Genomic DNA, 22,501 nt, shown 5'->3' with positions numbered 1-22,501 from the left:
TGCAAAAATAATGGCTAAAAGACTAAAACCGTATCTCCAAAATCTCATCTCATCGACTCAAAGGGCCTTTGTTCCACAACGTCAAATCAATGATAACATTATCATTGCCCATGAAATCTTTCGTTTCATGAACAAAACCAAGGCAAAAAAAGGGTTTGTGGCTCTAAAGTTAGATATGTCTAAAGCTTATGATAGAGTGGAATGGGGCATAATCACTAAACTCTTTCACCTATGGGGCTTTGACAACCATTGGAGTGCACTAATCAAGGCCCTCATCTCCTCAACTTCTTTCTCAGTGAAACTAAACGGAAGCCCATACTTGTGGTTCACAGGCACAAGAGGCCTAAGGCAAGGTTGTCCACTGAGCCCCTATCTCTTCCTACTAGTTATGGAGATTCTCTCGAGACTCCTAACTGAATACAGGAACCTTAACATGTTCCAAGGCATTAAAATTTCACGATCGGCACCGGAAATCTTACACCTTTTTTTTGCAGATGACACTTTTCTCTTCTGCAGAGTAGAAAAGGAAGATGTGCTGGCTTTGAAAGCTGCAATTGATCTTTTCTCTGATCTCACAGGACAAACTATTAACCTCGACAAAAGTGCTGCCTTTTTCTCAAGGAATGTGGACCCAACCAAGAAACTGGCAGTACTCGAGATCCTAGGGATCAAGGAAATAAGGAAAGATGCAGTGTACCTAGGAACCCAACTGTTCCATGACAGGAAGAAAGCAAAAAATTTCGACTCTCTCCTAACAAGGATGGGAAACAAACTGGCAACCTGGAGAGCATCGTCATTGTCATACGCAGGGAGAGAAGTACTGATGAAATCCTCCCTACAATCTCAATCTACTTATCTAATGCAATGCTTTCGTTTCCCAAAGAATATTTGCAGGAAAGTAGATGCGATTTGCCAGAGATTCTGGTTGGGGAAGCCAAACCAGAAAAAGCAATTAACACTTATCTCCTGGGATAAATATTGCAGACCTAAACAACAAGGAGGACTGGGTTTCAAAAAAATGGAACAATTCAACTGTGCTCTCCTTCTTAAACAGGGATGGCGACTCCTCAACAACCAACACTCTTTGTGGGAACAAATCATGAAAGCCAAGTACTTTGCAAATTCAACACTGTTCGACCCCAAGGTGAAAAAGAAAAAAGGATCATGGATTTGGCATAGCATAACCTCAATTCTACCCATTCTGCAAAAGATGGTGCTAAGGAAAGTCGAAGATGGAAGGAACACATACTTCTGGATGGATCCATGGAACAAAAATTCGGCGGACCACATGATAACCGACCAAAATTTTGATCTCTGGAGAAAATAGGCCACAGTACAGGAAGTATGCAACGCTCTTTTACAAAGAACAAGGGAGCCACACAATCTGAACCCAAATCCCCCAATCCCAACATCTCTACTTCACTCAATTCAATCCATCAACCTCTCACAAACACCGGATTCATGGTTATCTTTAATTTCGACAACAGGTGAATTCACGGCTAAGCTAGCCGGGAAAGCCTTGTCAAAACAAAATAACCATCAATCACAACCATCTCTCTCAAGATGGTGGAATTTCTTTTGGAAGTTACCTATTCATCCAAAATTTAAGAATTTTATTTGACACGTTGTGAATGCATGATTTGTCAACAAAGGCAATAGTATCCAAATGGACAGGAGGAGATTCAACATGTGAATTCTGCAACACCAATGAAGAAACCATGTGGCATATCTTCTTATCCTGTAGTTGGACAAAAAGAATTTGGGCAGCCGGACCTTTGGGACTACGAACAGAATTTTTACACAATACTTCATTCATCAACTTATGCACCTCCTTTCTAACCCGGAATGATATGGATAGAAACACAAAAATCTGGTTTTTTTTCCATTTTTAGTATTACCTGCTACTACATTTGGATTGAAAGGAATTCTATAGTATTCAACAATAACAACCCAAATCCACTAAAGGTACTAGCTAGTATCAATAAATGGATTGGCGATTTAAAGCTTAATCCCCAAACCAGAGTTAATAATGAAGAAGAAACACAACAAATTCCTTCTTTTAAGTGTTTCAGAACATCATATAATTTTGGATACTCACCAATACTCATGTGTGCAGGCTTATCTAATAGACTAGCAGGCGGAAGGTGGAGCGTGGGAATGCTATGGGAAGGAAAGATTCAAGAAATCATAAAAGGAATAGCACCCAAAGAACAACTAATGAAAGATCAACTACAAGCAATTTGGAAAGCAACACAGGCAGCAAAACTGAAAAAAAAATCCAAATACAGCAACTCTGGTGTGATGAGGACATAATGTGGTGTGAGGAGGACATAATGCAGCAAATGTTACAAGGGAACATCGATCCACATTTATCCCCTTCCTTATTCCCTATTTTAGCACAAATTTTACCTATAACTACTAAACTAAAGGTATGTAATTTAAACAGGAACTATGCCAAACTATGGCTTCTCAGCTTATGGCTTCTCAGCTTAACTAGGCAACACGTAGGATTATCTTATGTGGCAACTATGGACCATGATGAATGTATTTGCAACAACTTGATTTAATGGTAGTTTTCTTTTCTCAAAAAAAAAACTTCAAGTGAAGGGAACTATTCCAACTCATGGAAGCTTATGCACTCGTACACCTTGAGCCATTGAGGCCACAAAGGGACGGAAACAATTCAGGAAAAAGAGATGATGCCTTTCTATCCACAACAGAACCAAGATTCATCCAGGGTGTTAGGTTTGAAATGAAATGACAAATTTTCAAGTTGCAAGTTTCACATATAATTTCACGACCCAAAAGAAATAGCCAAAAGATAAATATTGCTTGAAAAGCACTGAACAAATAAATAATAAAGAATCAACTGGTCCACCAAAGCATCCAAAAATAAAACCAGGAACTAAATTTCCCACCATTTACAAAAGGATGCGGGCCCTGTTCACAACGCCTCAAGTTCAAAAATATTGAATTCTCAGACTATAGAATCAACTGCTAGCAAACTCCTAAGCATCTACCAACTGGATCACTCATCATTTCTTTTGCTTCTATATCAAAATTAACCAAGAAAAAACAGCAAGGCAAAACAAATTCCTGGGGAAGCAAGTCCCATTCTTCTATGTACACAAAAATTATAGACTGACTGCCCCCTGTACAATTAAAGAGAATGGGGCTGAATGTAACGACCAAGAACAGAAAGCCTCCCCATCTTTGCTCCTTGCTGGGGCTTCACCATCAGCTATCAGATGGTTTACTAACAACTCGACACTTCGGCACTGGTTTTTGTAGCATTGAAGTACCCTGAAAGGTCATCATCTGGTGGCACACTCTCCGTAGCTCACTCAGCTGCAACATAAAAATTAATACATTAGTCACCACTAAACAAGCCACTTCCTGTACAAAAAGAAAAAGGGAAAGATAAAGACTACCAACTCACCTCATCTGGAGGTATCTTCAAGAACCCAAACTTTTTTGTCCATATGGATTCAGCCTCATCAGCTGCTGGGAGCACTAGGTTCTTCACATTTAAGAAACCCAGAAGCCTTTCAATGCAAGAGAACAAGGACTGGAAGTAGCCCTGCACCAAGAGAAGCACCTCAATATTAGGCTTTCACAATGAAGAATACCCAACAGGACCTTCTAAGTAGTTGGGACAAGCCTTTTGTTTGTTCTTAACGTATACAGATCTCATGTTCCAGTGCAAGTGATTAACTGGCTCTGGAAGAGAAATTATTCATTTAAAAGCAGAACTTAGTTGGCTATTTTATGCTCCCATGTTTATCTAATTGCCACTCAAAAATATAAACAAATTCTCAACAAATGATAACTTGAAAGGGTAAGAAAAAAACACCCCAAAATAATCACGGAAAACAAGATTTAAACTAAGGCCCTGTCGCATTGGATGTGAAGAGAAGCAATATAAAAACTTAAACTGGTTATTGTACTCATTCCTCTTTGTGGTCGAGTTTTTAGACTTCATCTATAACATAGTGGTCAGGCACTTTGCAGCACCCTTATCTTCTATTTCTTTTCTCGTTTTCATGTTATGTCAATAAACATTATTATAGGTCACTGAACTTAATATTTTTGTCTGCCTTGTTTCATTTTGCATAGCGAGCAGAAAAAAAGAAAGAAAAACAAGTGCCAAGTGAAGTAAAGTTGGTTTAAAAAAGAAATAAAAAAAAGTGATAATTATTTGTCATTATCTTAGAACTTAACCAAAACTCACAATATATTAGGTCATTATTACTTTCAGAAGTAATTTTAATTTTAGAATTAAAATTCATGAAAACTGGTAGCAGAGTAAATTTACTAAAAAAAACATGAAAGATTTGAAGTTTTAAGCTACCCATATGCTAGATGATGATTACAGAATTTTCCATTTTCATTTAATTCACTTCCTTTGAAACCAGACAGAGCCAACGGAATTTTGGTTTAGCAGGCAACCAGTAAGAAGTTATAAGTGACCCTTCTTTTTCCGAGCTTCATGTACCAGGAGTAAACACTGCTTTCTGTAAGCCTCTCTCTCACACTCTAGTACAGGTATCATTTTTGGAGGACAATTTGCTAGTCCTCCGGTGAGTTTTGTACCAGAGCTTGCACAAAAAGAAAAGTAGATTCAGAAAGGTTACACCAGAAATATGAAATGCCATAGATTTCTCCTTGAAGCAATCCCCACTAAAGCGCAATAAAAAGCTTAAAACATGGAGAAAGACCTTAAGATAGGAGAAAAAATAAAGAAGAAAAAAAGAACCACATAACACTCTCACCTGTCCTTGTTTATCACTACTTGTAGCAACTAAAGGAAGTTCTGCAACTTCTGTTCCGAAAATCCGAATAATTCCAGCTGATACAATAGACGAGCTGCAAAGCAGAAGCAAAGCCCGTATAAGAGTGGTTAGTGCTTAGGTTGAGTACAAGATACATTCCAGCCATGAAGTAATAAGCTTAGGTTGGGTTAAAGATACAAATCTTACTTCACGGTTAATATTGCACAATACATCCCTCCAAATTCTTGGCCCCCGATATTCCTTCTGTAGGTACGGGAAAAAAGGAACACATAAGTTTCACACCATACGAAAGAAAATAAACAAAGGATATATCACATATCTACGAGATGACATTAAAATCCAATGTATATGTTAAGGCATCACGGATCAACCAGCTTTTCAACAGGGACTGACTAAAAAGCAGGGGAGAAAGGCATTAAATGGTAACCCTACCGGTTGAGGAAGGCCTCAAATATAAACATGTGTGGACTCATATGTAGTGAGAGGGAGGGGGATAGGAAAGAAAATGAAAGATTTTGTGAAAAGTTTCAAATGTGGGTCCCATTTTTATTGTATCCCACACTTTTCCGTGGGACTTTGAAAAGGGATGGAGTGGGAAAAGTAACATGCCACATCAGCAGACAAGCTTCCCTAAATTAAGGAACTTGTCTGCCAACTTTGCCACCTCATTGAACCAAACAACTCATGCTTTGGGATTTCAAGGGAAAGTTCACTTTTTCCCACCCCCTTCTTTCTGACCCCACTTCAAATTCAGCAAACAAACGGTGCCCTATGCAACAATATCAATCATCTGACCAACCCATGAAAGAGAAAATGGCACAAAAAGACTATAATAACTAAAAAGAAACAGAAAACCAACAACACATACAGCAGCCCACCTCAATGTTGCATAAATGTCATATATCTTAACAAAATCTAAGTAATATAATATAGAATATTTTTACCATGGCCACCTTAAGTGGGGGTGAAACTCTGGTCTCCCCTCTTATGGGGGAAAACTTACTGGTGACCCACTCGTACCGACTGTTAGTGGGTCACCCTGATTCCGTCAGTGATTTCAAATTTTGAAAATTCAATGACAATTTTGCCCTTAATGAGGTGTAATGACCATAATGCCCCCATCACTCACTCATAGTCCCTCCTCTACCAACCCTCAGGTGGGTGAAATCCCTTCACAAGTCTTCTTCCTACACCTTGCTGGAAACTGCCCAACACCGCCAGAAACCACCACAGCCACCCCTGCTGGCAACCTCTGCCCCCACCTTCCCCTCTTCCCCTGCCAGAAATCACCCACCAGCACATGTCCTTGCCTACACTGAAAATCAACCCATTAATGCTGCAAATCAGAATTTGAAAAGCTGCCAGAATTTGAAGAGCCGCCAGAAATCAACCCATTAATGTTCTGCCCCCACCTTCCCCCATGCCATAAGAGCTGCGTCTGGTGCAGAACATAATATACTGGATTAATTACGACTGAAAATAAGGTGAAGAAGAGGGAACGATTGGAAAAAAAATCGACAAGCAGAAGAGGGTTTCAGCGTTCGAAGCACTGCATAGAGGGAAACCCTCTATGGCTGGTCAATTTCTAACTATTTCTATCGTTTATGAGCAGCAAAAGGTATGATTTGCAATAAGGTTTCTGCTGCTTTGCAATTTTTGTTCAGAAATTCTTATCCATTTCCATTATAAACCCATTGCAGACCTCATATTTACATTAAAAGAGAAAAATAGGAAAAAGGAACACACAATTAGAGGGTGAAGAGACTGAATGGGTCTATGATCAAGAAAAAACCACACCAAATTTGTTTTCGTTGTTGGTATTCATGTCATTCATCGAACAGAATCTAGTGGGTTTGTTTGGCAGGAAATCCATTTCCTTCGACGGTTTGATTCAAGGGCCTGATAATATGTAGAAGGAATGCCTCAAGTAAATAAGCCTTAATGCTGCAATTCAGAACATAACCCTTGTAGTCCTTTAATCTAATTGTAAGCTAGAACATCTCCATTAATGGTTTTCACAGGTACCAAGATGACCCATAGGATCGGATTTGGCTTCCAGCAGGAAATGGTGGAAATGGATTAATTCCTGTTCAAAGTACTGCCTTGGTGATCATCACCACTGGTTCACCAGACAACCATCCATCAGCTGTGCTAGAAAATGCAGTAACTACTACAAATGCATCAACCAGTGGGGCGGTGGTTTCTGGGGAGAGAGATTTCCGGCAGGCGGCCGACGGTGGCAGGTGTTTTCCAGCAGGCAAGGTGTAGGTAGAAGATGGGTACCTACGAGTTAAGTATGGGAGGGTAATTTAGTCATAACACTCCCTTTGGACAAAATGGTCATTTCAATTTCAAATTAACAGAACAGTGGTTAATGAGTAATATTGGGTTTTGTTGAAAGTGGGTCACCTGTACTTAAGGGGGGAGACTAGAGTTTCACCGCCACTTAAGGTGGCCACTAGTAAAAAACTCGATGAAATAACAAAGAACAGAGACCAAGCATAAGGAGAGGTATTTAACAAGAGAAACAATAAGAGATCAGCGTTTCTGCTCACCCATAGACCATTGATGGTATCAGATCACGACCTGTTGTTGAGTCAAAAATAGGATCAAACCGGTCCTAGGAAAAAGAGAAGAAAAAAGGACAGATCATCAGCAGGTGCAGTAATAGTATATTGCTGGCAGAACTCGAGGAATAAGAACCAAAATTAAGCCAAAAAAGAGCAAACATAAACTTTAGCTAAATGTAGTCAACAGAGATAACCTACAATCACTCTCTAAAGGTTGAACTAGACCAGCCAATGAGGGGAACCAAAATATCTTGATACTTGAATGTCACAACTACTTACACCAAAGATAGCCACAGCCTTCGAAAGCAACTGTTTAATTTCAGGAGAAGCAATCTTCCCACTGAGAAGCCTCCATCTGATATCAAGATCACTGCCATCTGGACAATTTTCCTCATGCTTCTTCTTTATAATGTTAGAAAGAGACTCTGGCATCTTCTCTGCTCCACGATTGAGTAACTTTTGCAAGACAGCATGAATCCTATGGCAATCTGAACAGCAAAACCACTTCCCCCGGGGTAATTCCTGTAATATACAGTATATAAAAACTTCAATCCAGGGAAAGAAGTGGCAGAAACACAGCAGAGAAGAATGACAAACAGTCCATCCAAAAAGATAACAGATAATTTATAAGCCAACCCTTAAATCTGCCATTTTGTGATCCCTTAAACAGCCAACATGGAATTCCTTCTCACACTGCAAATATAAATATACACCAATGTTAGTGAAAATGAAGAGAAGTGAATAAGCGAGGTCTTGGAGGAAGAAAAGAGGCAAACCAGTACACAAGCCACTATATATACACATTACAAAATGAAACAAAAATCCTAAGTAATTAAACGCACTCACAAGTTTACATAATTGATTAAAATACCCATTATTGACAATATATAAAACTGGAACAAAACCAGATCATGAGAACTTTAAAACTTAGATCAAAGTTGCCAATAAAATTTAGAGAACAGAAAACACATACCTGATCACATAGTAGAACAGTCCGTGGACCAAATCCTGATTTGCTAAACCCATGGCCTCTGCAAATCACAACATTGAATTACCAAAAAATAAATAATAATAATAATAATAATAATAATAATAATAATAAGCCCAAAAAAATTCAAAAATAGTAAAACAAATAAATAAATTAATTAAAAACTACTGTTCACTGACACATAATCAAGAACAATTTTACATGGTAATAAATGAATTATCACAGATGATTGATGGTGGATCCAATATCTTTAGATGAGACATTTGTCTCAAAAGGAGTGCCATAAATTCTTGTGGACCTGTGACTCAAGACGGAAGCATTTTTGCTTCGATAAGGAGACTATTCCATGTTACAAGGACTCGACCACAGAACCTTTCCAAACAGAAGCCAAAGCAAAAGCCTCAATAACTAAGCCTGTTAGAGACTAGTATTATACTGTGTATTAGTTGTGTATTCTACACATATACTGTATCGTATATTGTACTTTATACTCTTGATATATATATGTGTTGTACTCTCTTTGAGAGTCACACGAGTCATTCTTATTTCTACATCTAACATGGTATCTCAGAGCGAGTGTTACGATCTTGGATTCTAGACCTCTCTGGCGGTTCTTGATCTCTTTTTCTCCAACGATTCTTCTCAGATGTTCGAGTTCTTTGTCTGTGGAGATTCTGCTCAGGCTTTTTGTGTTCTTCGTCTGTGCAGATTCTGATCTGTGCTGATTCTGCTTGTGAAGAAGATCTGGAAAATCTCTTGCTGATCTTTATTTTCTGCGTCTCTGGTTTTGAAGAGCTTCTTCTTCTGTTTTTTGAGCTGCTCTTTCTTTCTGCGTTTTTGGAGTTGCAGATCTTCTGCTGTTTTTCAGATCTGCTGCAATTTTTTAATCTGTTTTTGGAGTTGTGTTTTTCTGATCTTTCTGCATTTCTCCTTTGTTTGGTTTTTCAAATCTTCTGTTGATTTTCAGATCTGCTGAATTTCAACTCTGTTTTTCGAACTGAGGTTTTCAGATCTGTTCTTGCATCTCCGAATTGTTGTGTTTCTTTGATCATTCATTTGGTTAAATTTTTGCAATCGGTTCTTGATCTGCAGCTTCTTATTTTTCCCATTCTACAAGTGGTTCTTTCTTGATTGATTTTCATCTAATGGCTTCTGAGATGGCTTCTTCTTCCTCCAAATCTGTTGATCCTTCATTGTCTGATGCTACCTCTTCTTTTTCGGTGTCTCATGCTCATCACTATCTCCCTATTAAATTGAATTCCACCAATTACTTGGTTTGGAGATCGCAATTCATTCTTGTTCTTCGCACTACAGGTTGATGGGATTTGTTGATGGCACCAATCCTTGCCCCTCCCCTTTTCTTGCTTCTGAGACTACACCACCAACCCCTAATCCTACCTATTTTACTTGGCATAAGCATGATCAAATGTTGTTATCTTGGATCTTGGCTTCTTTAACAAAGTTTGTACACTCCCAGGTTGTTAATATCTCTACTTCTCATGGTGTTTGGTCTTCTCTCGCTTCGACTTATGCATCCTCTTCTCAAGCTCGTATTATGCAGCTCAGGATGCAGCTTCACAGCTTGCGAAAAGGCTCTGACTCAATTTCAGCTTATCTTCTACGGGTCAAACAACTTACAGATTCTTTGGCTCTTGCCTCTCAACCTGTTTCAGAACCTGAACTTGTTCTTTTCATTTTGGGAGGTCTTGGACCTGAGTTTCAAGCTTTTGTGACTGCTGTTACTACACGTGAGACTCCTATCAAGCTTGCTGATCTTCAGGGTCTTCTTCTTTGTGAAGAAATAAGATCTACTACAGCTTTTCAAGATATTACCAATACTGTTACTGCTAATTTGGCTCACACCTCTGTTAATTCTGAGCATCAACGGTCTGCTTCTTCTGCTACTCCGAGGAATTTTAGACAGAATTTCTCAAACAGGTCTTACACTGCTCGTGGTCGGGGCTTTGGTGGTCGGTTTAATGGTCGCAGTTCTGGCAGAGGGGGTCGCACTCTTTACTGTAATATTTGTGATCGCTATGGCCATGTTCCTCGATTCTGCTATCACCGGTCTCAGCCTAATGACTCTCCTCAGGCTCATATTGCCACTTCTGCTACCTCTCAGAGTGTTCAATGGCTTCCTGATACTGGAGCGTCTCATCATCTCACCCCTAATCTGCGACACATAACTACCCCTGTTGAGTATTCTGGAACAGATTCGGTGATGATAGGGGATGGTTCAGGTTTGAAAATTCAACATATAGGTCGTTCTGATTTTTCTGTTAATCATTCGGTATTCAACATGCCAGATGTCTTACATGTGCCAACTGCATCTTCTAATTTGATGTCTATAAGCAAATTTTGTGATGATAACAATGTTTGTTTTGAATTCTACTCTGATTGCTTCTATGTAAAGGATCTGTGCTCGGGCCGTATTCTTCTCCAAGGCCCTCTTGAAGGCGGTGTGTATCGGCTTGATTCTGTGGGGTGTTCGTCTCCTCCAGGTATCGCTTTATCTGCTGTTAGACAGTCTTCTAATGTTTGGCATCTTAGACTTGGCCATGCTGCACCTGCTGTGGTTTCTAGAGTGGTTTCTCAGTTTCATTTACCTTGTGGTAGCTCTAAATTTGTTGGTGTTTGTTCTGCATGTCAACTTGCCAAGTCTCATAAATTGCCATTTGTATCCTGCATTTCTACTGCAACTGCTCCTCTCCAGCTTATATATTCTGATTTGTGGGGTCCGTCTGATGCGGTCTCTAAGGAAGGTCATCGTTACTACATCTCTTTTGTTGATGCTTTCTCCAGATACACATGGTTATATATTTTAGCACATAAATCAGATGCTATTAAGGTTTTTCAGGTTTTTAAAAACCTTGTGGAGAATCAATTTAATTCTACCATCAAATGTTTTCAATCTGATTGGGGTGGTGAATTTAGGAGTTTCTCCAAACTTTTGACCTCTTGTGGGATATCTCATAGACTTTCTTGCCCGCATACCTCCGAGCAAAATGGAGTGGTTGAACGGCGACATAGGCAAATTGTAGAAATTGGACTTTCTCTTCTTGCTGAGTCTGGTCTTCCGTTTTCTTTTTGGTGTGAAGCCTTTTATGCTGCTGTCTACATTATGAACAGATTTCCCTCTTCAGCTATACAGTTTGATTCCCCCTATCATAAGCTTTTTGGGCGTTGGCCAGACTATACATTTTTGAAGGTTTTTGGGTGCTGTTGTTACCCATTTCTTCGACCTTATAATGCTCATAAGATGGCTTACAGATCTGCAGCTTATATTTTTGTTGGTTACAGTCCTCATCATCATGGTTACAAGTGCTTTAATCCTGTCAATGGAAGGGTTATCATATCTAGACATGTGATTTTTGATGAGTTTTTGTTTCCGTATAAGGACAGGTCTTTTACTACAGCTCTGGCCTCTGGTGAACCTTCAGATCTCTTTTCTACAACAATTCGGGTGCCATGTACATTGCCTGGGGTTGGTCAAGGAGCTGCTACTTCTGGTCCATCTAGTCTTTCTACAAATTCTGTTTTGCCTATAGTTGCTGATTTTTGTAATAATACTAAAAATCACAGTACTCGTGTTGAGTCTGTTGGGCATGTACCTAAAAGGACTATTGGACTTTGCACTAATGGGTTTAATACTTCTGCTTCTAGTATGCAACACATTGATTCTGCTGAGGATGCTTGTAGATCCCTACCTCTTCTCTGCTATGTGATTTCTGACCTTACATGAACATGGGCCTACTAATGCTGATGTTGCTAATGGTCCTCACAATGTTGTTGTTGCTCATGGTCCTAATAATGTTGATGTTGCTACTGGGCCTCCTAATGCTGTTGTTGGTCATGGGCCTCCTAATAATGCTGCTATTGGTCATGGGCCTAATAAAGATGTTGTTGATGTTTATGATCATGGGTCTAACACTGTTACTGTTGGTCATGGGCTTTGTCTTCCTAGTCAACCTTCTTTGGTTAATGATCATAGTAGTGGGCCTTCATCTACCCTTCTCAATGAAGTTTGTCTTCTACCTCATGCACCTCTTCGGTCTCACTCCATGGTCACTCGATCCCAAGATGGGACTCGCATACCACGTGTCCCAAAGAGTTTTCATACGACACGCCACTCTCTGCCTCATGCTTTAGTTGCATCAGTCACTACTGATATTGAGCCCACATGTTACTCTCACGCATCCAAGCATGAGGTTTGGCGCAAAGCAATGGATAACGAATTTAATGCTCTCATGTCTAATCAGACTTGGACTTTGACATCACTTCCTGCGGATCGTCAACTTATAGGTTGCAAATGGCTATTCCATATTAAGCGCCGCTTCGATGGGTCCATTGAACGTTATAAGGCACAGTTAGTAGCTAAGGGCTACACATAGGAGTATGGCCTGGATTATACTAAGACTTTTAGTCCAGTGGTCAAACCTACTACAATCAGCATTTTGTTAACTTTGGCGATGTCCTTCACTTGGCCTATTCGCCAGCTTGATGTCAATAATGCTTTTCTTCATGGTCATTTATCTGAAGACATTTATATGCATCAACCTCCTGGCTATGTTGATTCTCGTTTTCCCACACATGTTTGTAAGCTTCAACGGTCTCTTTATGGCCTTAAGCAAGCTCCCCGAGCATGGTTTCAGCGTCTCAGCTCGTTCTTACTAACCCTTGGTTTTCAGGGGTCTAAGACTGATTCTTCGTTATTTTACTGTCATCGTTCTCATGGGCCTCTCTATATGCTGATTTATGTTGATGACATCTTGATTACTGGGCCATCTGTTGTTGCCATAGATGATCTTATCCACTCTCTTAGCATGGAATTTGCTCTAAAGGATCTTGGTCCTGCACGTTTCTTCTTAGGGGTTGAGCTTATCCCTCTTTCTACGGGTTTGTTATCTCAGCAACGTTACATTTGTGGGCTTCTCCAACGGGCTGGTTTATCTGATGCAAAACCTATTATTACTCCAATTGTCCCCTCTCACCACTTATCTAGTACGGGAGGGAAATGTCTTTCTGACCCAACTTTGTATCGTAGTTTGGTTGGTGCTCTTCAGTATGTCACTATGACTCGTCCAGAGATTGCCTTCACTGTCAATAAGCTTTGTCAGTTTCTTGCTTCTCCCACTGAGGATCATTGGGTGGCTTTGAAGCGGTTATTACGATATCTCAAAGGCACTATCTTGTATGGTCTCCACATTACGCCTTCTACAGTCAATTCTTTGGCAGCTTTTTCTGATGCTGACTGGGCAGGCTGTCCTGATGATAGGAAGTCTCAAGGAGGGTTTCTTATTTTCTTTGGCAATAACCTGGTTTCTTGGCAGTCGCGCAAGCAGGGCTACGTGGCAAGATCTAGCACTGAAAGTGAGTATCGTGCCTTGGCTTTGGCTACTACTGAACTCACTTGGATTCAGTCATTACTTACTGAGTTGAGTATTCCTCAGTCTTCTCCACCTGTGTTATGGTGTGATAATATTGGTGCTACCTATTTATCTGGCCAATCTGTGTTTCACGCTCGTACCAAGCATATTGAGGTGGATTTTCATTTTGTTAGAGACAAGGTTGCCAAGGGAGATCAGTTGGCGGATATTCTCACCAAAGGACTCTCCTCCTCTCGCTTTCAACTTTTAAGATCCAAAATCAAGCTTCATTCTGGCCCCTTGACTTTGCGGGAGGGTGTTAGAGACTAGTATTATACTGTGTATTAGTTGTGTATTCTACACATATACTGTATCGTATATTGCACTTTATACTCTTGATATATATATGTGTTGTACTCTCTTTGAGAGTCACACGAGTCATTCTTATTTCTACATCTAACAAAGCCAGCCACAACTACTCAAGCTGTATTATCTACCACCCTTCAGGCATACAAGCCAGATTTAAGTCAATGTTTTAAAATTAGACCAGAGTCACTAGACATCAGGAGGATTTGGCTGCACAGTTAACCATCAAATGCTCCAACATTCACATCAAACAATCAGATCAGTCTAATCCAAACAGGTAACTGAAGTCAGCATAAGCTTTGGGATAAAACACAAAAAATGTGATGAGCTGTGCAAAAAACAATTAGTTGTGATAAGCAAGGTTTCAGTACATGATGCTGACAAATTCTTTTGAATCTCCACAGCAGGATGTCTTAGCATCCCCCCCCCCCCCCAAAAAAAAAAAAGATTATGACCCAATGGCAACTCAGTCAGTCTTCCCACTTTTGACAGTCTGGACATTTTCATCATTCAGACCAGCTGGTCAAAACTATCCCACATGAAGGGTATTCACATTCTGATCATTGAGAATATGATGTCCATTAATGAAGACCAATTCTTTGGATAGAGTACACAGGCACACACTTGATGGTCACACGGAGTGGAAAATGGGTCATTACAGCAATGAAGCTAGTTTCCCTGAAAGCTTTACAGCATAAGAAACATCTACCGCAATATCTTCTTTAAGTGGTGATTTTGATGCAGCCTCAACTAGGGTGTCCCTACAAGGCAGCCCACTACAAGATCTTCAATGAAGTCAGCCCTAAATCAGATTTCTGAACTCTGTTGTAAACGGATATTTTTGGGTAATTCCAATGCTTTGGTTTTAATATAACTTTAAGGGACTGATATGTAGGTCCTAAGAATGATATGGAGTGACATTTGGCTAAATCTAATGACTGGTTTGAGAACTCTAAATTTGGTAGGAGTTTAAATCATAGTAGGTCTCTGATTGCTAGAGGATAGGATTTGGATGGAGAGGGAATTAGACTATAGGAAGGAAGGTTCCTCCAAGTTTGAATCAATTCCAATAGTCAGACTGGTGTAGATGTGACCTTCAAATTAGGGTGTCTTGGAAAATCCAAAAATTCAAGGAAATAACCAAAGAAATAGCAAAAAGGGTGATAAGGAAGGGGACTGGAGTACAGACTATTAGATACCTGAATGGCAGAACCTTGTAAAACTATGGATTGAATCAAGATGGAGTTTGAAGGCTGTCAATTCAACCATAGCAAGATTCTAGGCTTGACTTCACCATGGACCTTAAATGTTTTTCAATGTTGGACCTTCCAAATTGAACAGCAACAATCCCTAACAGGACTCGAAAACTGAGGATAACTTTTTTAATAATCTGACCTGTTTCCATTCTAGCAGACAGGGGGCTATTTATAGCCTTCCATAAAGAAGTCCTACTGAAATTAGCACTCAGAAACTCTCTTTTTTTGTGGGGGGGGGGGTCCCAAAACCTAGACAGAAGCTAACCGACATCTAATTAAAAAAACTTGGATGTTTATAACTTAAGTTAGGCATAATTTACATAATTAAAGCAAATAATTAAATTATTTTTGCACTTAGCCTAGGCACCTAACTTTAGGACCATCGAACAGGTGCACAGCCACATAAAACTGATTGAACAAAAGCCGAAGAACCATATCTATCAACCCAAGGTTGATTTCAAAGAAAATTAGCCCATTTCTTTTCTCTGTATGTGTGTGAGATCTGCATCAAACTTTTTTGTGGCCAAAGTCTGGGGAGTTATTTAACTACACTAGCTAGAACCATTATCAATTTTGGCTAGAATATTAAATTTTCTGACCTTATAAAAGACCACATAAAAAATTGTTGTTCATAACAGACTTAGTTTGGCTTACCTGCATAAGGCACATCCACCAACTTCAACTACTGAGTTTTTGACAATTCTTATGCATCTCTGGGATATTTCTTCAATAGGATCACATCCAGAAACCCTTCCAGCGGCCTTAGCATTGACATTATGCTCACCAAATTTTTCTCTTTGGAACATATTTTGGCAATATCTACAGTACCAATCACCATTAGGGATGTTTGATAGAGACACACAATCTGCAAAACGCCAATTCAGGGAAAAACATCAAATCCAATATTGAAAAAAACACATCTGCAAGAATCTGTATAGTGACAGGTAAAAAGAACATCATTCATAACAGCCGGTAATGTAGTCCAGCAATAGCTTGGCTGGATACAAGTGATCCTACAACGATAACCAGGCCTACAGCAGAAGCCACAGGACCATTTTTCAGACACAAGAAGCGCCAACAACAGTGGATTTGTTTGATGGAATAAAGTGGAGTGGGAAAAAAGGGGTCGGAAAAAGTAACCTTTTCCACTAAATACCAAAATTTTGGATTTGTTTGTTAAGAACGGGTGGGATAATGGAGAGACAACTCTGCATAATTTAAGGTAATTGTCTGCTTATGTGGCAAAACAACTTTTCCCACTGCATCTCTTTTAAAAGTCCTACATTTTTAGCTGAGACTTTGTGAAAAAGGGAGGGAAATAAATAAATAAATAAATAAACATTATTTTATTTATCATGGGACCCACATTTTCAACCTTTCCACAAACCCTTTCCTTTCCTATTCCCCCACCCCACTACCGGTGGGTCCTACTTTCCAGCCCCTTCTTCTCTAACAAACAAATAGTCTGCAAGTCTTTAGGTTAATTTTGGGCGCCAATTAATTTTATAGAATTTCAAGTTGGTTCGATATTTGCCGTCAACAGGTACTGTTGGTCCTCAACAGAGCTTAAGCAGTTCTGGAAACTATTGGAACCTGGCATCATGTTTTCTTGCATCCTTGTCTTGTCAATGTCTGAATATCATATTCAAAATCTAAAATCAAGTCTAATAGAAATAATTGTATTCTGTTTTTTGACAGTTCAACAATATACTACAAAAATTTTATTGCTGCAGATGATTTATGAATAGAAAACTGAATTGGGATTGGACCGACATGCATGGCTGTCCTCTCTCCATGGAATAAATTTCGACCGAAACAGTCCAAATGTTTGCATTTTCAGAAAATGAGATAAAACTGCAAGAATTTCGTCAAGTAAAAAGGTTTAAAAGGTTTGTGTAAACTTACCAAAATTTCAGTCAATATGACACGAAATTTCGGTACTGGCCGAAATTGTACATTTTCAGTTATAAAAGTTAACCTTTTCAAGTGGAACTTATTAAATTCTCACTTGTTAAAATACATGTATACACTCATGTATGAGTTTCAAATTGATGAATGTGAGACACCATCACTTGATCTATGCAGTGATGGTGTTGAATCAGATTTTTTGTTGTTAATTATTAATTTTAATTGTTTAAGAGATATTAAAATATTTTCAAAATTCATTTAAATATTAAAAAAGTACTAATTAATTTCTGTTATCTATTTATAAATAGGAGATTATTTATAGAAGCAAGTATGTAATTTTTTGAACTTATTACAATGCTTTTTAAGATACTTAATGTGTATTTATTGTATCAAGCACTCTCTTTGAAAGATGTTAGACATAGCCTCGCAACACTGGAGGCCAGTGACAGCCAATAAGAAGAAGGGTGAGTGCAATTATTGCAAGAAACAGATAGAAAGAGGTGGGCCACTAGATTGAAGGTGTATTTTTTTTTTTGGGGTCAACATTGAAGGTGTATTTAGTTGGGGGGGGGGGGGGGGAGTAGGGATGTAACAGGATGCAAAAAGGTGGCCTTAGAGATCAACAAGACACTAGCCTAATACTTGGCTGGGGGAGAGCAAAAGAGGAAAGGGAAGAAAATACAAAGGGAGGAGTTCGAGGATGCATGCCTAGATGACCATCTAGAGCTAGGAGAGCAAGATTTTGATTAAGAGGAGTCAGAAGAGTATGGATGTGAGCTTGACTCAGATTCCACACAAATGAGGAAAGCGATGATAATGAGTATGGAGGAGGCAAGGATTCATGAGATAAGGCAGCAGTAGAGGGTCATGGGTTGTGGGTCCTCTAGAGAGCCAGTAAGTATAGGAGGCACACGCAGCTTCCAAGTCCCTATGAGGAGGAGTCAAAGTATGAGTGAGGAGATTCTTATCTCACAGGCCTGAGCTTCATCAGCACATGCTAGTATGCTACAAATCTAGATCTTGAAATTCTTCATAATGATCTGGCCCTATTTAGGAGGCTACAGCAAAAGCAAAAGAAGTTGAAGCACTTTTGGGGGAGTGTGAAGGAGAAAGTGGGGATGGCTTTCTCCAAATGGGCTATATACTATAGTATTCCAGCACATACAGCCTAAGGGCCCTACTACACGAATATAACTGAGGAGATAGTCATGGCTTGGCCTAGGAGTGGTGTACATGGGCCCACCACACATGAGATATATAATGTGTATTTGCCTAAGTATAAACAAGACTTAAATGAGTACATTGCTGGATTGGAGCCCAGTTGGGCTCATTATAGAGTAACTGTGATGGTTGGACTTTTCCCACTAAACAGTCAATCATCAATTTCATGTTGAACTGTGATGAAAGGATAATATTCCTCAAGTTAGTAAATGCATTCAATGAGAAGAAGGATGCAAAATATATCAACAAATTTTTGAAACAAGTGGTAAAGGAGATTAGAGTGGTGAATGTGGTCCAAATTGTGACTGATAATGGCTCCAACTACAAGAAAGTTGGGTTGAAGATGATGGAGAACCCTAGATATCCATGGTTGCCAACATTGCAAAGAGACCAAAGTGGTTGAGGCTCCACCTAGGCAATTAGGCGACAAAGTGGTGCCTGGGCAGCAATAAGGCGACCGAAGCGACTGGGTCAAAAATTTTCAATACAACTACTTTTAAACTGATAAATTTTCTATTATAAGCTAAACAAACATTCAAGTATCACATTCATCCAAAATAAAACAAGCATTCAAGAATCATAATTATGAAAGATTATCCAAAAAATAACACAATCATAAGTTCATCTCATCAAGCAATTTACCATATGAATATAAACTATATCAAATTAAGTATCAAAATGAAAGTAGTAATTACATTTTTACTTGCCTCTATGATAGTATGATGCCAAATAATTGTCTTATCCATCTAACAATTCATTGATTCCCAATTCCAAAATGACTAACTATTAAATTTGTGTATGGCCGTGTAGAATAAAATTTAAATGAAGAAAAATGAAAAAATATATTATTATGTACAAAATGTAAAAAAAGTGACCACTTTGATGTCTAGGAGGCAATAAGGCGCACAAGGCAACAAAGCAGTGGCAAATAAGGCGGTTGAACCGCCTTACCTCCTAGGCGGATGCTTTGAAAACCATGTAGGTATCAAGACATGCTTCTACTTCTAGTACTAATTTTAATTTGAAGTACATAGTACATATACAATTTATGCTGATGACTTGATGGTTCAGTAAATCATTATTCATTTGGACATTCTTATCTGGACAAATATAAGCACTTTTAGACTCCATGTGCTATTCATTGCATTGAACTAATGCTAAAAGACATGGGGAAGGCCAAGATTGTGAAGAAGACCGTGGAGCGAGCTCGACAAGTTAAGTACATTCATATATAACCACACCTATGCACTAAAGATGATAAGGGATAGGGGTCACGGTGACTTAGTGAGGCTAGGCATAACCAAATTTGCTACTAGTTGGATTGCATTGCAAAGCTTGGGAGCAAGAAGATTGGCCCTAGGACCATGTTTGCATCAGAGCAGTGGTTTAACAGGGTTCTTCGTGGGTAGGAGGAAGGAGAGCACAATTGACCATGTTCAATGAGACCTTTTGGAATAATGTGAGGATAGTAGTGAAGATGCTTGAGCTTATGGTGTATGTATAAGGATGGTAAACCAGCAGAGAAGAACTACTTTACCACACATATGAGCAGCAGTAGATAGGATGAAACAACAAGTTGCTCAAGTCTACCCACAAGGCAATAAGACAATCCTCGACATCATCCAAAATAGATGGGAGAAGCAACTGCAGCATCCACTACATGAGGCTGATAAGTTGGTAAGTCTAGTAATCAATTTAATTTTCGTCATATTATCACGCTACTGACTATTCCCACTTATTTTTGCTTTTTGTTACACAACATACTATCTAAATCCTAAGTACCATTACAAAGACATGCTTGGGATGAGGCAAGATTTGATAGATGCCGTCCAAAAGGTAGTGAAGAGGTTGGAACCAAATTCATATAAACATACAATCATCCTTTTGGAGGTGAGATGGTGATTTGATATTCACAATTCATAATTTTATACTAAGTTATTAACCTAGTTATTGTTTTCCACTTTACATATTTGATTTGATAAAGGCATTTAGGAATGCCATTGGGAGTTTTGGTTGTTCCGTGGCCTTATGGGGACGGGAATCTGCCCTTGGAGGTAAGTTAATTTATTATATATTTAATTAGTTATATTCTATCTTTCAGTCAATTACTTAAGTATTGAAATGACTTAGAGTCTATACTTGTTGCAGCTGAATAGTTGTTGCAATTTGACCATAACTCACCTCACTTGAGTACAATTGCATGCAAAGTGCTCTCCCAGACATGTTCTACCACTGGTTGTGTGCGAAATTGGAGCACCTTTAGCGTCATCCACTCAAAGAGGCACAACCGATTAGGCGTAAAGCATCTAAAGGACCTTGTCTACATACACTATAATATGAGACTGAGGGAGGATCATTTAGCTAGGGGATTGACAGAGCCAGTAACATGATCGATTTGGCTACCATATTTGAGATGGATGATGATGATAACCCAGTAGCTGAGTGGATTACGGACAATGGAGAGCCCTTGCTATTGAGGAGGGAAATCGTCTTAGTAGACATATTGCAAAGCAGATGGAGGCTGATGTGGATGACTTTTTTACCGAAGAGGGAAGCGCACAACAACGCCCACCCCTCCCTTCATGCCACACCCTAGTGCATCCACCTAGAGTAAGGATTTGATTGTCTGGTTTGACATCGAAGATGATGCAACTAGAGTAAGGATTTGATTGTCTGGTCTAACATCGAAGATGATGCGACTACGCATCCCCCGATGACGACGATGATGGAGGGGATGATGAGGATGTTGGACCTCATGATCAGGACTCAGCTGATCCTAGAGACAGACCACCACCAGCAGAATGTGAGAGTGAGGGATGGGGAGGACGACCACCAAGATACACGGCTTAGAGTCAGTTCATCTATGCAACATAGGATTCAAAGTTCAAACCAGGGTGGAGTTGCATCTTAAGGCCGTAATGTTTCATCGACATATTCAAAGAAGGGGAAGGGGAAACAACAAGGATATAGCATGGAGGACACACCATCATATTGGTCTTACCGTTTGACTAATGCGGAGAGCTTGGTGGGCTTTATAAGATCGATGAGCATAAATGATTCCAAAGGCTCCACCTATAGAGGACCTGGATGGCATAAGCCCGTAGAGTCCCAAACATATGATACTGCTATGGAGAGTATTGGTTCTACTTCTGAGTCGACTTATGGACCTTATGGTTATTGACCTTATAGTGTCCCTCTCAACTATCAAACTCAGAGTCACCCACCAATGAAACCTTATGGTCATGAAGCATATGGTGTCCCTCCCATTCTAATCTATCGATGTTAGCCACTGGGACCTTATTATGATTATAGACCTTATGTTGTCCCTGCCAACGACCAGGGTGCTTTATTTGTTGAGCAAATCTTCCACACTACATCTATACCACAACCACCACCAGCCCTTCCATCAGTAATTGAACCAATTGATTATCTGGAGATTTCGAACTTCCCACCATCAAGACATTTTAGGCATATGGATGAGGCCACACATAGAGCTGTAGTCATCAACTACGTTGACAACTATATGGACCATACATTAAAGGACATGTATTGTGCTTGGTATATAGGGTGCAGAGGGAGACATTTATTAAACCTACGACATGATGGTTTGAAACTTTGTAAGTTGCTTCTAATGTAAAACAGTTGCCTACTTGTACTTGGTAATATTCTCGATTCTTCAAATATGCTAGTATATACTTGAATGTTCACTTTTCAATGGTTTTTTTTTTGGAGGGGGGGGGGGGTAAACTAGTAGTTCCATTGTATTTATTATGTTTTGAAATAGGTAGGAGGCAAGAATCCAAATCATTTTGAGGCCATATAAGGCCTGAAACTGAAGTTCAAAACTTCAAGGAAAAAGTCACAATACTGAAAATTTTCGGCCTTTGCTTGGGTCAAAATTCAGGTTTTGACTGAAATTTGCTCCTTGCCTCTCTCTTTAACATGCAACTCTGAGTTTCACTTTCATCACAGATTTCCCCTCCACCCCTGAACTCCACAATTTGGTCAGAGTCGGAACATAACTTGTTCTACC

At 39.4% G+C, this 22,501-nt stretch overlaps 1 protein-coding gene across 1 annotated transcript in view; it reads right to left on the bottom strand.

Moving 5' to 3' along the window:
* Positions 1-2,612: 2,612 nt before the first annotated feature.
* The window catches only part of LOC149023679 (uncharacterized), a 32,163-nt gene continuing 12,274 nt past the window's right edge, over positions 2,613-22,501 (bottom strand). The window contains exons 10-18 of the mRNA XM_089144204.1: positions 15,994-16,204; positions 8,337-8,394; positions 8,000-8,056; positions 7,643-7,885; positions 7,349-7,413; positions 4,980-5,036; positions 4,773-4,866; positions 3,440-3,580; positions 2,613-3,348 (exon numbers count right to left, since the gene is read on the bottom strand). Of these exons, the coding sequence (XP_089000330.1) occupies positions 3,238-3,348; positions 3,440-3,580; positions 4,773-4,866; positions 4,980-5,036; positions 7,349-7,413; positions 7,643-7,885; positions 8,000-8,056; positions 8,337-8,394; positions 15,994-16,204 (1,037 nt within the window). The 3' untranslated portion in view covers positions 2,613-3,237. The remainder of the gene's footprint in view (positions 3,349-3,439; positions 3,581-4,772; positions 4,867-4,979; positions 5,037-7,348; positions 7,414-7,642; positions 7,886-7,999; positions 8,057-8,336; positions 8,395-15,993; positions 16,205-22,501) is intronic.

The sequence above is a fragment of the Hakea prostrata genome, chromosome 2 (genome assembly GCF_041222555.1).
Source record: "Hakea prostrata isolate BN-2017 chromosome 2, UWA_Hpros_2, whole genome shotgun sequence".
Taxonomy (NCBI): domain Eukaryota; kingdom Viridiplantae; phylum Streptophyta; class Magnoliopsida; order Proteales; family Proteaceae; genus Hakea; species Hakea prostrata.
Note: the sequence above shows the minus strand (reverse complement) of the source record. Positions and strands in the feature narration are given on the sequence as shown.